This window comes from Ailuropoda melanoleuca, chromosome 3 (genome assembly GCF_002007445.2).
Source record: "Ailuropoda melanoleuca isolate Jingjing chromosome 3, ASM200744v2, whole genome shotgun sequence".
Lineage (NCBI taxonomy): Eukaryota > Metazoa > Chordata > Mammalia > Carnivora > Ursidae > Ailuropoda > Ailuropoda melanoleuca.
In genome coordinates, this window is record NC_048220.1 from 138,905,113 (window position 1) to 138,922,266 (window position 17,154).

The 17,154-nt window shown below is 41.9% G+C and overlaps 1 protein-coding gene across 1 annotated transcript in view; it reads left to right on the forward strand.

The window, feature by feature from the left end:
- CTNND2 (catenin delta 2) overlaps positions 1–17,154 on the forward strand; it is a 966,176-nt gene that overhangs the window by 903,512 nt on the left and 45,510 nt on the right. Inside the window, exons 18-19 of the mRNA XM_034657085.1 lie at positions 8,943–9,153; positions 14,848–14,932. Coding sequence (XP_034512976.1) covers positions 8,943–9,153; positions 14,848–14,932 — 296 coding nt within the window. The remainder of the gene's footprint in view (positions 1–8,942; positions 9,154–14,847; positions 14,933–17,154) is intronic.

Below are 17,154 nucleotides of genomic sequence, written 5' to 3' on the forward strand. Positions count from 1 at the left end.
AAAGTCACTGGAACCATATGAAGAAATATAGATCTCAGTAAAGGCAAATACATGGGTAATTATAAAAGCAAGTAATATTGTCATGACAGTTTGTAACTCTTGTTTTCCATGTTTTCTACATAATTAGAGATGGAAGCATTTAAAAAAACAATTATGTTTTTAGTCATATGACATTTACAAAGATGGAATTTTGTGACATCCATAACTGAAAAGGGTGGGGATGGAGCTATAAATAAGCAGAGTTTTTATATGTTATTGAAGTAAAGTGGTATAAATTTAAATTAGAATTTTATAATTTAGGATATTAAATGTAATTCCCATGGTAACCATAATGAAAATAGTTATAGAATAAATATGAAAGGAAATGAGAAGGTAATTTAAACATTTCACTACAAAATATCGAACACAAAAGAAATAGGAATGCAGGAAATAAGGGACAAAAAAAGCTACAAGGTATATACAAAACAAATAGCAACTAACACAAGTAAGCCCCTCCTTATCAGTGATTTTTTTCTTTTTTCTTTTCTTTTCTTTTCTTTTTTTTTTTTGTTTTAGATTTATTTATTTCTTTGAGAGAGAGAGAGAGCAGGGGAGGGGACAGAAAGAGGGGGGAGAGTCACCTAAGCAGGCTCTGCACTGAGGGGCTCAATCTCATGACCCTGAGACAAAAACAAGAGTAGATGCTCACCAGCTGGGTCACCCGGGCGCCCCGGTAATTATTTCACGTATAAATTGATTAAACTCTCCAGTCCAAAAACAAAATGGCAGAATGGATTTAAAAATGTGATCCACCTCTATGCTGTCTACATGAGACTCACTTTAGATCCAGATGTTACGGGTGAGAGAGAGTCCATGTCATATAGATGGAGGTCTTGATCCTTGGGCTCCCCAGGAGATTTATGTGGGCACCGGTGCTCAAAATAAANTTGAAAAAGGAAAGAGTAAATTTAGAGCATCTCCGCAAAAACTCACAGGCCAGTTGTAGCAGCCCCAGAAACAAGCCGAAGAGGTGCTAAGGTCTCAGAGACAAAGGGGCTATGATGTTTCTGACCCAGCACTGCTCNAGATAGCCAGAGGGAAAGTAGCAGGCACAAAGCAGTTTATTAAAGTGAAAGTACACTCTCAATGTGGGAGAGCTGGACAGGTTCCATGAGGTGGAAATGGCTCCTAGGTGGTTTTGGGATTGGATATTATTGGGTCTCTCTGGGCTGGCCAGAGCTGTGACTTATAGTGGGGTGGTCTCTAATGGAGACTATTTCCAATCATTTGGGAAACTCCTCCCACAGGTTGGGAGGGGGAGTTTTTTTTAACCCTACTAGGTTTGTATGGGAACTGTCATGGCAGCCTTCCTCCGTCCCTTGGAGCTGATACCACAATGCAAATGCATTATAATGAGTCTAGGGGTCACCCTGGGGCAGAGGTGGAAGAGGAGAATGCATACTCCGCACCTGTGGCTCTTTGGTTCATCAGCTCCAAGGTCTGGGAAGCCATAAGGTCAGGATGTTGTGCTGACCAGGCTTCCAATGTGCAGCTTATCACCATCCTTGCCTCCAGTTCATGTCTCTGTCATTCCCCTTCAGAGACTTGAGACTCTGCCTTGGGGTGTTCCTTCCACCACTCCTGTCTAGCTTCTACTTAACACGAAGACACGAACAGATGGAAAGTGAAAGGGTAGTTGTACACCCATGTTTGCACCAGCATTATTCACAATAGTTAAAATGAAGGAGCAACTCAAGTGTCCATCAGCAGGTGAATGGAGAAGCAAAATGGGCTATATGCATACAATGGAATATTCTTCTGCCTTTAAAGGAAAAGAAATTTTGATGTACAATATGGATGAAGCTCAAGGACATTTTATTAAGTGAAATAAATCAGTCACAGAAAGATATACACTGTATGATTCCACTTATATGAGGTACTTAGAGTAGTCAAAATCATAAAGAGTGAAAGTGAAATGGTGGTTGTTTGGGGGATGGGGAGGATAGGGAGTTATTGTTTAATGGTATAGAGTTGCAGTTTTGCAAGATGAAAACAGTTCTGGAGATGGATGGTGGTAATAGTTGCAAAATACAGATTTACTTAATATCACCAAATTGTGTACTTAAAAGTGGATAAGATGGTACATTTTAGAATATGCATATTCCTCCACACTAAAAAAATTGAAAAAGGAAAGAGTAAATTTAGAGCATCTCCGCAAAAACTCACAGGCCAGTTGTAGCAGCCCCAGAAACAAGCCGAAGAGGTGCTAAGGTCTCAGAGACAAAGGGGCTATGATGTTTCTGACCCAGCACTGCTCCCCATTCCAGCCTTTTTAAAAATTATCTTTCCTCTAAAGTTGGCTTGAGAGATTTAAGTTTACAAAGACATTTGAGTCATCCCAAACACCAGCTATACAGAGGACTCTTATCAATGATCAAAAGGGGTACATAATCGGAAGGGACTCGCGTGACTTCTCTACTGTCTGCCACCTTACAGAGCACCAGGTGGTTAGACCACACACCACTACTCGATATCACTGCCACCAGTGGAGAAACTAAGTGGGCTCAGAAATCAGTTTAGTTCTGAAATAGAAACAGAGTCGTCAACAAACAAACAACAGAGAAGTGAAGAAATCAGCAAGAGCAGGGCCCTGTTGCACCATCCTGAAATTTCCACCAGCTCTTGTCTACACGACAGCTCTGCTAAGAGTGTCCTTCTGGGGCGGCACAGTTGGTTAGATCTCCAGAGGCCATCTGCACCTTCTTACACAGAAAACTCCAGCAAGAAGCATTATAAAGAGAAAATAATTATTTGCAATTTTCCAGAGGTTCTGAACTTAGAAAACTGGCTTAATCAGTCTTACATACAAGTATTTAAAGGACACACACACACACACACACACACGCACACACACACACACACGTGCACCCAGAGGCTAGAGTAGCAGCGTTACAAGGTTACAGTTAGTCTATCATCGATGGAAACACAGTATGTTCTTCACACAATNAATAGTTAAAATGAAGGAGCAACTCAAGTGTCCATCAGCAGGTGAATGGAGAAGCAAAATGGGCTATATGCATACAATGGAATATTCTTCTGCCTTTAAAGGAAAAGAAATTTTGATGTACAATATGGATGAAGCTCAAGGACATTTTATTAAGTGAAATAAATCAGTCACAGAAAGATATACACTGTATGATTCCACTTATATGAGGTACTTAGAGTAGTCAAAATCATAAAGAGTGAAAGTGAAATGGTGGTTGTTTGGGGGATGGGGAGGATAGGGAGTTATTGTTTAATGGTATAGAGTTGCAGTTTTGCAAGATGAAAACAGTTCTGGAGATGGATGGTGGTAATAGTTGCAAAATACAGATTTACTTAATATCACCAAATTGTGTACTTAAAAGTGGATAAGATGGTACATTTTAGAATATGCATATTCCTCCACACTAAAAAAAAAATTGAAAAAGGAAGAGTAAATTTAGAGCATCTCCGCAAAAACTCACAGGCCAGTTGTAGCAGCCGCAGAAACAAGCCGAAGAGGTGCTAAGGTCTCAGAGACAAAGGGGCTATGATGTTTCTGACCCAGCACTGCTCCCCATTCCAGCCTTTTTAAAAATTATCTTTCCTCTAAAGTTGGCTTGAGAGATTTAAGTTTACAAAGACATTTGAGTCATCCCAAAGACCAGCTATACAGAGGACTCTTATCAATGATCAAAAGGGGTACGTAATCGGAAGGGACTCGCGTGACTTCTCTACTGTCTGCCACCTTACAGAGCACCAGGTGGTTAGACCACACACCACTACTCGATATCACTGCCACCAGTGGAGAAACTAAGTGGGCTCAGAAATCAGTTTAGTTCTGAAATAGAAACAGAGTCGTCAACAAACAAACAACAGAGAAGTGAAGAAATCAGCAAGAGCAGGGCCCTGTTGCACCATCCTGAAATTTCCACCAGCTCTTGTCTACACGACAGCTCTGCTAAGAGTGTCCTTCTGGGGCGGCACAGTTGGTTAGATCTCCAGAGGCCATCTGCACCTTCTTACACAGAAAACTCCAGCAAGAAGCATTATAAAGAGAAAATAATTATTTGCAATTTTCCAGAGGTTCTGAACTTAGAAAACTGGCTTAATCAGTCTTACATACAAGTATTTAAAGGACACACACACACACACACACACACGCACACACACACACACACGTGCACCCAGAGGCTAGAGTAGCAGCGTTACAAGGTTACAGTTAGTCTATCATCGATGGAAACACAGTATGTTCTTCACACAATTACAGTATCTCCACTGGTCATCGCATACCAGTATTGCATATCAGAAATAAAGTTATTTTCATCAGAGACTAAGTAACTTAGAAGAAAAGACCCAAATATTCATTTCTGTTGGGAACTTGAGCAAAACAGTGATCTGTTGTTGGCAGTGATGCTGGTGGCGGCAGAGTTGTTCTGTTTTGTTTCAATCTGAGTGAGCAGTGTGCTTTTCTTTTTTTTGACGTGATTCCATGACAGTGGATGGTGGACAGCACATTTCTTGCAAATGGAGGCAGGCCAAGGTAGTCACTTTGCTTTCACAAATCTAGGTGTCTTTTGAACATGATGGACAACTTCTTTCCTTGATGGCAGCTTGCTGTACTATTCTCCCATATAAGGTTCACTAATTTTGCATGTTTTTTTTATGTGGGACTAAATACAATAGAAATCCAACTTGCCCATTATTATTAAATTCTAAAATTCACTTGGTTTTCACCACCCAGCTCAACACCCCAGCTAGAGACGCCTGAATCCTCTTTCTTCCCTCACGGCCAGCATGTCACGTGTCAGTTTCATCTTCATGGTTCTCCATCGTGGCTGCCATCCTGTCCCTGACCCGCAGCCCCCTCCGTGGTCATGAGTCCTTGTTTTCGTCCTGATATACTACAGTTGCCTGTTAAATGGCATGAATCATTCTATGACTTTCAGTCTGTGTCATACCACTCACTCATTTTTAAACCAATTAAATCCAGAGAAACGGGGGAGTGGTTCAGTCTGCAGTGGGTGCTGGCGCTGCCGGCCTTTCTGTGGGCCTCAGCAGCTCATCCTAAGACAGGAAGCTCCCCTGCTTCCTGCCAGACTCGATCCCAAGATGAGGCCTGTCTGCTTAGGATCTCCTTTGCATCCACACAGCATCTCAACACACCACAGGGGCGCTGCAGGGCTCCAGGCACCCTTGATATCCCGGGCCCCACGCACAACCTCTAGCATTCCTCCTCTGGGTTCCTGAAGAGATGACATCCATCTGGGGGTCTGGCCACTCTCCTCCTTGGCCCAAGAAGAACCTTACCTCTATCCATTTCTCTCTCAAACCAAACCAAACCAAAACGAAACCCGATTTNGAAACCAAACCAAAACAAAACAAAACCCGATTTGATCCCCTTCATGGTGTTAGGCTGTGAAAATTGCAGTTTGGCTCACCCACCTTCAGACTTTTTCTCATCACCCCTGTGGCACAACAAGGGAATTTGTTCCTAAAGAGGTTGAACTCGGAAATCTCAGACCTTAGAGATCCAAAAGCTTGAAAGCAGGAAGGGGGATAGAAAGGAGAGGGTGCCAAGATTCCTCTTATTGGTAACAAGAATGGCTTTTTCATTCTTTCTGTTGTTTAGAAATTTAGGGAACAGGGGCGCCTGGGTGGCACAGCGGTTAAGCATCTGCCTTCAGCTCAGGGCGTGATCCCGGCATTATGGGATCAAGCCCCACATCAGGCTCCTCTGCTGTGAGCCTGCTTCTTCCTCTCCCACTCCCCCTGCTTGTGTTCCCTCTCTCGCTGGCTGTCTCTATCTCTGTCGAATAAATAAATAAAATCTTTAAAAAAAAAAAAGAAATTTAGGGAACAAAGAAAATATGTGACATAGTACAATTATAGGCACAAATCACCCTGAGTTGTAATGCTTACAATTTCAGTAGAAGTTCAGAGACAGCGAGTTTTATTGTCAAGAAAAAGACTACATGTTTCTCCAAACTTCAGTCTTTCTATTCTGAAAACTGCCGCCTTTTTTTTTTCTTTTGAGAGAGAGAGAGGGCACATGAGTGGGGAGTGGCAGAGGGAGAGGGAGAGAGAGAATTTTAAGCAAACTCCATGCCTAGTACAGAGCCCAGTGTGGAACTGGATCTCATGACCCTGAGATCATGACCTGAGCTGAAATCAAGAGTTGGACGCTCAACCAACTGAGCCACCCAGGCGCCCCTGAAACGTTCCTTCTTGAGGCATCAGAATTCTCTTTGTTAGAATATCAGGTGGATCTTGGGGTTCCCCTGACCTATAGAACAAATCCTGAATGTTCACTTCCTATATCAAGCCTTCCGTGGCAAGCCCAGTGCAACCTAACGTCTCCCTTCCCTGGACTCCCGTTATTAGCCTGCCACAGAAGGTTGCTTGCGGCTGTAATTATTCTATGTTCCTGTTTTCTTTTTTTCCCCCACCCAATTAGCCTCCAAGCTTATGAACACAAGAAAAAAAGAAGCTATTCTTGCTACCCAAATTTCACACGAAGATAGGATTCCATTTCCAGTCTGAGAAAACAGCTTTTCTCAGCAGCAGAATTATTTGACAATTCTTAGCAGAATTGAAGGCTAAAATGATTGTATGCCCTTAAAAGAATGAGGACTTTGTCCGGAGGTCTTCTGCTCTATGGAATAATTTTACTTGATTTGTTTCTCCACTTGGTGGGTCAAAAATATAAATTAAAATGTATCTTTCCAAATAGGCTAATAAAGAGACTAAATGAAAAATCTCCACTTGTCCAGTAAAATGTCAGTGAACCCTATTGGAAATATTAGAAATAAAATCATTCCAGTGGGTTTCCTTGACAGGTTGTGGTTGGTTATATATGGTCGTGACTCCTGTCATTTTCCACACTGTGGAGTCCATGGAAAACAACAGTGTTTGTACAGCACCCCGGGGCAAGTCGGAGAGGCCGCTCCGGGGGAGGAGGGAAGCAGCTGTCCGCACCCCCCTGAATGTGATGGGGACACCTCACATTTCATTCACTACTCATGGATTCGGAAACCATACTGGATGAATTCACACCTTCAAATTTATCTGATATAATTTTTTAAATGGCAGTAACAGCAAAAAGTGGAGAATGCTACAGCCAAATCTTCTCTCTCTTTTCATTTTTGCTTTCAACCTCAGCAATGGCCAAGGTCACAGACCAGTTCTCCCTACTCAGTCGAGAGTGTGAATGCCCCGGATGCATAATTATTGAAATAGTTTTCTGTTTCCATCCTCTATCATTTCCCTTAGGAAGAAAAATTTTAAGACCCCATTCGTCCACCTCACATCTGTGGGACTCACGTTTGCCTAAGTTGGTCTGTGCAGGTTAATGAACTGGTGAGGTCTCAGCGTGCTGAGCTCAGCAAAAGTAAACTCTCAGCCCGAGCTGAGTGTGAAATAATGATAAGTAAATACAGCAAGTTGCTCAGAGGACTGTCCAGGCACAAAGGATCTTCTCGAAACTATTTTAAGTATTGTCTTTAGGAAACAAATAGGCTACATTTGGAGGTTTTCAGGCAAACCATTTTTGTCAGAACTTCTCAGCTGTCAAGTGAACAAAGACACTTTCCTATTTCAATCATTTAGACATCAGCATTTTTTTGTCCAAGCTAAAATAAGCCACCTAAACATAGGGTAAGAGCAGATACCAAAATTACAAAGGTCTGTGCTTTATTTATTAATGCCTGGAATGGAGATATCACTGCCTTCGCCCATGAGCTTCCTCTCCTTACCCCCGGGCACCACACACCAGAGGTTTAAACAGCCAGAGGGTCTGTTCTTTAGAGACATGTATGGAGCCAAAGCATTTCAAATGGCTTTCAGGAGCTAGCTAAACATGTCTGATTGGGGGATGGGAGACAGGGAAGGAGTTGACCTTTGGACACATGCCAGTTCCATCTGAAAAATTTCAGAACAGCCAACTTTGCTACAAGTACTCATTTACTTAGTTCCAGAAGTAAATTAATGGAACAGAATTGGAAGCTGCAGGTGGGATGAATTAATGTGTTGCAGGGTTATTGGTAATGCCCGAAACGCTTTGTAAACTAAAAGTACTCCATAAAGATGTCATTATAAGAACCTTTATCATTGGGAGTAACAAGATTAATAATGATGAAGCAAGCCAAGGAGCAAAGTTGGATTTTATTTTCTTTGTTTTTCACGCAAAGGAGAACGTGTCAAATTAGTAAATGTTATATGGTAGAGCCGTGAGGTAAATCTCATCAGGGAGACAGGCGGATCACTGGGTTATCCTGGTTCAAAGGACACCTAGCCAGCTATACATTATTTATAAAGCTTTTTTCCCTTGCTTTACATGTTTCTCTTTGCTTGATAAGGGCCAGAGCTCAGGAGTTATGTATATGATCATGGTCTCCATGTATTTGTGGTTTGACTCTTACTTGTTAAATAGTTCAAGCCCCAACATAGTTCTCACAGAGGTAGTTTTGAAGTTATGTCAGAATTACCATATGTTTTCTTGCCTTCTGTGACCGACGAGCAGGAACTCACTGACAGCCAACACCTACTGAATCCTGCCTCTTCATTAATCTTTGTGGGTTACATTCTGTCCACACATTTACTCATTTAATCTTTGCAACAGCCTTGTGACATAGGTACCATTATTGTTCTTGCTTTACAGGTTTTAAAAAGCTGAGGCTTACAGACATGAACTAACTTGCCCAGAAATTCCATCTCACATCCATCTAGCACCAAAAGTCCATGCACTTACCGTGAGGAAAATCTGTTCTGTGTTCTGTGTCCACAGCTACCCAACAGAAAATATTCAGTAATGGGAAATGGACAATATTGCATTCATGTGACCCCATGTGGCCTCTTTTTACCCCCGCTCCTACCTTCCTCTCTGCCCTCTTCCTCCATTTTGGCCTCATTTCAACTCTTCCCTTGACTTTTTTTTCCCAAAGGCAAATATGCCATGCGAGACCTCGTCCACAGGCTTCCAGGCGGGAACAACAGCAACAACGCGGCAAGTAAGGCCATGTCAGATGACACGGTGACAGCCGTCTGCTGCACCCTGCATGAAGTGATCACCAAGAACATGGAGAACGCCAAGGCCTTACGGGATGCCGGCGGCATCGAGAAGCTAGTTGGCATCTCCAAAAGCAAAGGAGATAAGTAAGTCGGATAGTGACTTCGTATCACAATAGAATTGGTACGGGTAGAATTGGTTCCAAGTGTGCCCAGCATCCATTGGGTATGGGTAACACTACTGAATGCCACTGGAAGGCATTTGTCTCTGATAACTTAGAGAAGGGAAATAGCACATAGTTTCCAGTCTTCCCACCCCACGATGAGAGTTGGTCTTCCTGATAATTTCAGTTTGAATAATGACTTGGTGACTCATGACGTGGTGACTGCTGTGTTACTGGTAAGATAGACTTGACAATCCGGCATGCACACACGAGTGTGTTCCTCCAACGTAGACTCCACCACCAGCTTAACCTGAAAGTGTGAAGGTATTTTGTGGTTGCTGTTCCTTTGTGGTTGCAGATCCAAGTATTGATGGGAGGTCCACATCCTTTTGCCCTTTGCCCCTTCAGCTGTGCATAGCGCGTCATGCCGGGAGGGTGGGGGGAGCAAATGGAGTGGGGGAGTCAGACCGGTCTCAGTGCTGACCCACCATCCCCCCGTGTGAATTGTACATTTGGATCAAATTGTTTAATGGAACAAGTCACTATGCCTACACTTTCCAGTCTAAAACTGAGGAGGGGGCCATCATAATATTCTAGAAGAAGTGATAATCATATCTTAAAGGATGAATAGGAATTTTCCAGGCAGAGGGGATGGTGGTGAGGAAGGACTTTAATACAAGTGGCATGAAGAAAGACAAGGCTTTGTGTCCAAGCAACTGCACCGCCAAGAATGGAAATGTCCGCAGTTTGATTTAAGAGTCAGTGGTATCTTACTGCACGCAACCAAAACATATCTTCAGCAGCCAGAACGTCATTATATCAGCAAGCTGTCAATGTTACAGAAACATTCGCAAACCTTAATTAAATTTTGCCTCCTGGAAATCCCTCAATGTAGTCAATGAGATTAAGAGGGTAAACCTTTTGTTATCAGAGTTCAACTCCTTCACTTTTCATTCCCTGCCCCCCCATTTCTTTACCTCTAAATGCTAAATAGTTTTTCTTCTATTGTAAAGGCTATGAGGGAGGTACTTTGAGACTTTTTGGAAATCACCTCATTATTTCATTTGATTCAGGATATTACCACTGTATTAGAAAAGAAGTCTCAGGTTTCTCTGTAAGCACCCTGAGACCTCCCAATAAGTTCAATCAACAATTTAGTATTAGTATTTGAATACTTTTCTATAACAAGTAGAGGAGACCCATTGGACTCATGTAATAATGGTGCAAGGTAGATGGTTGGCTTGAATTATACCTTATTATATTGGACTTCAAATAAATTGCTGTTTTACATAGACAGAAGACCACATGGTCTTCCTCTTCTTGTAGTTTCAGTAGAACCTTGGAATCCCTAATTGAAATGCTTCCCTGTTTTGAGCATTAACAGCTTAATGTGTTAATGCTTTTGTAAGCAAACACACACACGCAATGAAGCCATCATCCACAAAAATACTCTGACCTATTTGTGCATATTGGTGAGGTGATCAAAGATTGTTTTCTCTGAAATGTAAGACTAGAGAGTTTGAGGGGTGGTCTGGTATATGTTAATTTCTTCCACCTATGTGAGCATCCCTATTGCAGTAAACATCACTCAACGGGCCTTAAAGAGAAGAGATGCTTTTATCAGTCCTGTGGTCAAAGAAAATTACTTGGTGAAACTAATTTAAAAATCATTTGAGGAAACCATCCGTGAAAGAGTGTATATCCATGTTGCCAATCCAGAAAATGGTCTTATTAGGTCTTGTCCAATCTTGATTATTGTTAATGGGAAGTTGCTTTCACTATGCATGATCTCATAACTGTCCGTTGATTTGACTGGTAGTTTCTTTATGGAATAGTGACATGTTTCATCTCAATGTTCCTTGACCCTTTTTTCCAATGTTAATTCAAGATTTACATCAAGTTTAGTAAGAAGTGTTGAATTGGATGGAGTCGGGCATCTTCCCAGTTCTCCTGCTTATCTCATCCATTCTCCCATGTGGCTTACCTCTTTTTATTTATTTAGATTTTTTTATATATTATTTTAGATAGAGAGAGAAAGCAGGGGGGAAAGCAGAAGGAGAGGGAGAGACTCCTAAGCAGACTCCACAGCCAGCTCAGAGCCGGACTCAGGTCTCGATCCCACAACCCTGAGATCACAACCTGAGCTGAAATCAAGAGTCAGCACTCAACAAATTGGGCCACCCAGGCACCCCTTACCTCTTTTTTGTATAATGACTAATTTGGGGATCAAACCAGGGTTTTTATAACTGCAGATAGCCTCATCTCCCACCTATACTTCAATTTTGTTACTGTTTCTCAACACCCTTAAAAGGAATCCAGAAGAATTATTCTGAATGTTAACACTGAACTCACCACTTCACTCAATTATGTTATGACATGAGACACTGAGATTCCCAAGGCCTTCTTGACATGTTTCAACAAAATAGAAATTCTTTATTGAAAAGAGAAATTATGATTCGTTAATCATTGGAAAAGTGAGGGATAGCAGTTTGCTCTAGTTAATTTATAATATCCTTGCAAATCTGTCCTCCCTAAAATGTCCTTAAAACATTATTACCAGAAATAAGTTTATTTCAAACCTGATTTTTAAATGCAGATAGCATAAGAAAACACATGTGGAAAAACATGCCTGTGATTCTCCATTTTTATGCATTTATATGTTTCATTTCTAAATACGCACAAACTGAAACATGCCATGCTATTAATGAATCAGACTGGTGAGTTGCCAATCACAGTCTCTTTGAACTATACAACCCACTGTAGCTTGCTAATAACCACAGGACTGGGGTTCTGGGGTCCTACAGCTTGGAGTAGCTGTGACGAACGCCCACAACCAATTGCACCAACTGACATCCTCAGTCACCCCTAATTTCACAACTTTAGTGAGGATCAGACATTGTGTAATCATTAAGGACTACAGGCATCTTAACACTTACTATTTTCAAGTCTTGGTAACAAATTATTCTTTTCATATCATTTTAAGCATGCATTATGGACATTCTGTCACATCCATTTATTTCAAAAGTACATTTGGGGTTTTTTTTCTAATTTTAAAAATTATATAGGAAATAGTGTGTGGGATGTGTCACTGTATTTTGTCATAAGACAGAAAAGCTGTTAACAGTCTTGACTGTGACTTGTCAGTGAGGAACTGTGTATTGTGGCTTAGGCTATAGTCACTTGTCACATTAGAAACACTCAGTTGTTCAAGTCCTTCAATCAATAGTTATAGTTGCGCAAGTAGAAGTTGCTATGGGACCAGTCTAGTGATGGACTTTTAAAGTCCAAAAAAAGCAATGTTTGCTTGACCTTCACATGTTATTATGACACTAATATATTGACGTTTTAGTTGAGAGGTTAAAACCTACTATTACACATTCACAGTCTTTTTCTATTTTGTAACTACGCAAGAAGTAGAAAAAAATCACACTGTTTCCAAGGAACTTTTGCATACTAAGTATGTCTCAACTACCGTACCACACTCCCTGAATATTCATGCATGTTCCTCGAGAGTTGCTTGGCTATTGTCATGGACAAATATCTAGCTAGCAATGATAAAATACAGAAAAACATAACATTTAACCTTTGTTCAGCATTGATTACATAAGATTAACATGTACCTGTGACCGCATCCATGCAAAGACTTAAAATCCTCTGCCTTTAAATCAAAGGAATTTAATATGACGTTTAGAGCATGACACTCTTATAAATTTTGGAATTTATAAGAACTCTACTTTTTTTTCCTTTAAAAATACATGATATACACAACTGATGAATTGTTGAACACTACACCTGAAACTAATGATGTACTGTATGTTGGCTAATTGAATTTAAATTTAAAAAAAAAGAAAATCAAAATAAATAAATAAATAAAAATAAAAATACATGATATGACTAGTATTTTCAAACACAGCCAAATTCCTGTTCCAGCTCGGTAATAAAAATAGTAAGAATGATTGTTACTGTTACCGGTAAGCACATGGATGAAGGGAGCCTTAAACTTACTTGGTCTAAATCGGAAACGTGAAGACCCAGGAACGTAGCAGACACGTAATGGACCGTGTATTAACATCCAATAATTCCATGACAACATGCGTGTCCTCACAACAGCCACTGTCTCTGGCCCTCGAATCCAACCCCAACTTCATCCCATCTCACCATCTGCTCACTTTCAAACAAAAGCCATTTTGTTTCAAAGGCATTTTTGGTCTCAATTCAGATTTTCTGTTCTGGGCGTCCTTGGGCCACCGCAGCACTGGTCAGCTCCAGGGGTGGACTTCACCTTGGAGTCCTCCTGAATATTACATCCTGCCCGACTCCAGGAGTCACCGTACACGTAGACCGGGGTCAGCCATCCATGGCCCAGGGGCCAAATCCCACCTACCTCCTGTGTTTGTAAATAGCAGTTGATTGGAACACAGCCACATCCACTCGCTGATGTTTTATTTATGACTCTTCTCATGCTACAGTTGCAGAGCTGAGTAGCTGCGATCAAGACCATATGGCCCCCCAAAGTGGAGAATATTTGTTATCTGACCCTTGAGAAAAAAATATGCCAGCCCCTGAGACAGTCCACAGGGCCACTGGCAGCCACTAGAGTCCTGCAGCTGCCTGTGGAACGAGCCATTAGAATAAAGAATCTACGGGTGATAGTTTCCCTCACCACTGGCCAGAATCACTTCCAAGAATTTGATCAAATTAAATCAACACTGATTTATGGACCTCATGCCTGTTTTGAGACACAGATGGGCACTGACTCAAAATTTGAAATATTTAGCTAGCATTGCATAGCGATTTTAAAGCCATGACTCGAGAAAATGCTAAGAACCACTAGTCTGAAGGTTTATGTGATTTTAGTTTCTCACTGTGCTCCTGAGGATGGAGCTGTAACTGTACGCAGGTCTTTATCTATAGATGCTGATAGATAGAGTCTCTCCAAAAAGGTAAGGTTTGCTCTACCTTCTTGCTTCATGGTTCACACAGGCCCTGAGCCCAAAGACCCAGTATTGGGTCATAACAAGGGGCACCATAGCCATGGAAAGGACTTGTCCAACAGTCTGAGTAACTGCAACACAACTAAAGCAAGACAGTCAATGAGGAAGCAGAAGAGAAGGGTCACCAAGTGTCACTAAGATCCATGAATCCTCTGTGTAAGTGTAAGAGCGGATGTGCACACCTCTTGCTCCATTACCAGTCTCCTGGGCAAATGGAGAGCAGCTCCTGTCATCACGCAGGCACATAGAGCCAGCACTATATACACCCTCCTGCTTCAGTTGAGAGCAGGAATATTTTTTTTCTTCTTACTACACAGGTGTTAACACAACACTGCCATTAAAGCTCCCGACTCTGGCCCTTCCTGATTGCAGTTTTTCTCTTCTTTCTGTTCCACTAAATCTGCGTTCAGACTCAAGGCTCTGCTCTTCCTTTTGCATTTTGAAAATTCTTTGCCAAGTTGAATGCATTCCTGCCTCCTGCTCTCATGGGTGTGTTGAGGAGGGTAAGTTTGGAGACTTGTAGACCATCCCTTGCACGCCCCAGGCTGAGAGGGGAGGAGCTGGAGGCCATGAGAAAGGACGTGTATTCCTGTAAATGCTGTAAATTCCTGACGAGTCGGCGTCCGTCTGAAGCCCAGCTGCCCCACTTCACCACCTTACGTGTCTTGTCTTTTCTTTATCAGACACTCTCCAAAAGTGGTCAAGGCCGCATCTCAGGTCCTAAACAGCATGTGGCAGTACAGAGATCTGAGGAGTCTCTACAAAAAGGTAAGGTTTGCTCTACCTTCTTGCTTCATGGTTCACACAGGCCCTGAGCCCCAAGACCCAGTATTGGGTCATAACGAGGGGCACCATAGCCATGGAAAGGACTTGTCCAACAGTCTGAGTAGTTGCAACACATAAAGCAAGACAGTCAATGACAAAGCAGAAGAGAAGGGTCACCAAGTGTCACTAAGATCCATGAATCTTCTGGATTGGACAGACCCATGTTCATAGGGTCTTACCCTAGATTGTCCTATAGAAAAGAAAAGAAGCTTGTTTTCCTGAGTGTCCATATTGTACAGTAGACTAAAAATTAACGAACTGAGTAATTTTGCCTAAACAACAACAACAAAAAAGCATAGATAGGTGTTGGCAATAATGGTGGAGAGAAGACCAAAAAAAAAAAAATATATATATATATATGTGTGTATATATATATATATGTGTGTATGTGTGTATATACACACATACATACATATATGTATATTCAGGAAGCCAAGGTGTATCACAGCCCAAGAACAAGGAGGAGAAGACCCGACAGCCTGCCCTACGTGCCTCGCCCCGACTGTCTCTGAGTCACTGCCCGGGGCGAGAGGGCTGCTATCTCTGAAGACGGCTGCGGATCAGGAGGAGAGGCTGGGCATTTGTCCACCACACTCTCAGGAGGCAGGAGGGAGTTTATATCATACATTTCACAGAGCTGTTCAACCCCAAAATGGTTTAAAAATAAAATCAGGGGAAAATGTCCCATGTAGACACATCGATTCTATACCTCATTTCCAAGGGATGCGAAATAAAGGGTGTATAACTTTCCCTCTCTGGTTAGAAGGGGAGAATTTTTTAACAGTGTATCCCAGAAGTTGTTTTTATTGTGACCGGGCCAGCAAATGTGGGTCGTTCAAATGATTGATGATCCCACGATAGGTTTGAGAGAACAGATAGGCGTAGAGCGAATCACTAGTCCAAAGGGAGCGCACCTTAGGCTTGGGTCTCCGTAGGGGTGCAGAAAGCCTAAGCAGGACTGTGGGAGGGGGCCTGCGCTTCCTCAGAGGCCCTCCTTGCAGCCCCCTGGCCGCCTGTGTGGAGGAGGAGAGGGAGTGGAGGTCACTGCTCCCTTCATCCCCAGCCTGCCAGTCTCGGGTTGGGCAAGCGGGACCACAGCAAGAGGTTGGCATATTGGAGACCAAGACCCATCTTGCCAGAGGGAAAATCTATCTTTTTCTAAGCTGATGGGGGAAAGTAAATATTTAATAACTGGTTCTACTAAGTTGTAGTCTGTTTCTAGACTTCCCCCTAGGCCTTTCTATTTCCCTTACTCTCTCATTTCTTTGCACTTTTTTTTACAAAGGTTAGCCTATATATTTTTCTTCCAAGATTTTCCTATTTGCTAAGAGCAAGTATGTTTAAGTTGAAACAGAGATGGCAAAATACAGTGTTTGGAGAGTGTTGTAGATGGATTATATTCTTTTCTAAATATTTTGTACGTTGGGATAAGCCCTTCTCTCAAATGTTTTGGGTTACATTTTGTTTTGCTTGAAGTTCACATCCCAGCATCCCTACTTAGTTTCTTCGTGGACTCCTCCAGGAGCTGAATGAATTCTCTCCTGGGGCGGGATCCTTCAGCTCAACAGGCAGCTGGACACGAAGAACATGCTATAAATTAGAAGGGAGCTGGTGGTTCTGAGTCAGTGGTTCCAGAAGCTCGATGAAATATTACTGCCTCAAATAAACTCCACTTTCCCTTGGATCCTGAACATTTCTGTGCTGAAATACACCTTCCCCTACTTAAGTGCCTTGAAGGGAAAGTGCTTTTAGAGAGTCTTCAAGTTATTTGTTGAATGGTAGTATGAGTTTTCCATCTTGGTTTCTTCCTAGGTTGGTAGTAGAGTTCAAAAAGTGTAATTGTCTTTTTATTTTCATGAAGGAAAAGAATGTGTTGACAGGAATTTAATGGAGCTAAAACTCAGGAGCTAAAGATGCTCTCAAATGTGCTTCGTGTGAGGACGTTCAAGGGGGATGATCTGGAGAAACCGATGCTGATGTTTTTAGTTGACCCATGGTGATGTTTGTAGTTGACCCATGATTTAAAAAGGTTGCGAAAAAGCCGTTCCTAATAATTTCCAAATTATGCAGTTGCGAAATGAAGTGAGGACCTTTATGCTCAGTATCATAATAGCAAAGCTCAAAATTCACAAAAGCTTTTCTTTTTGAAAAATCCTTTGGTGAGA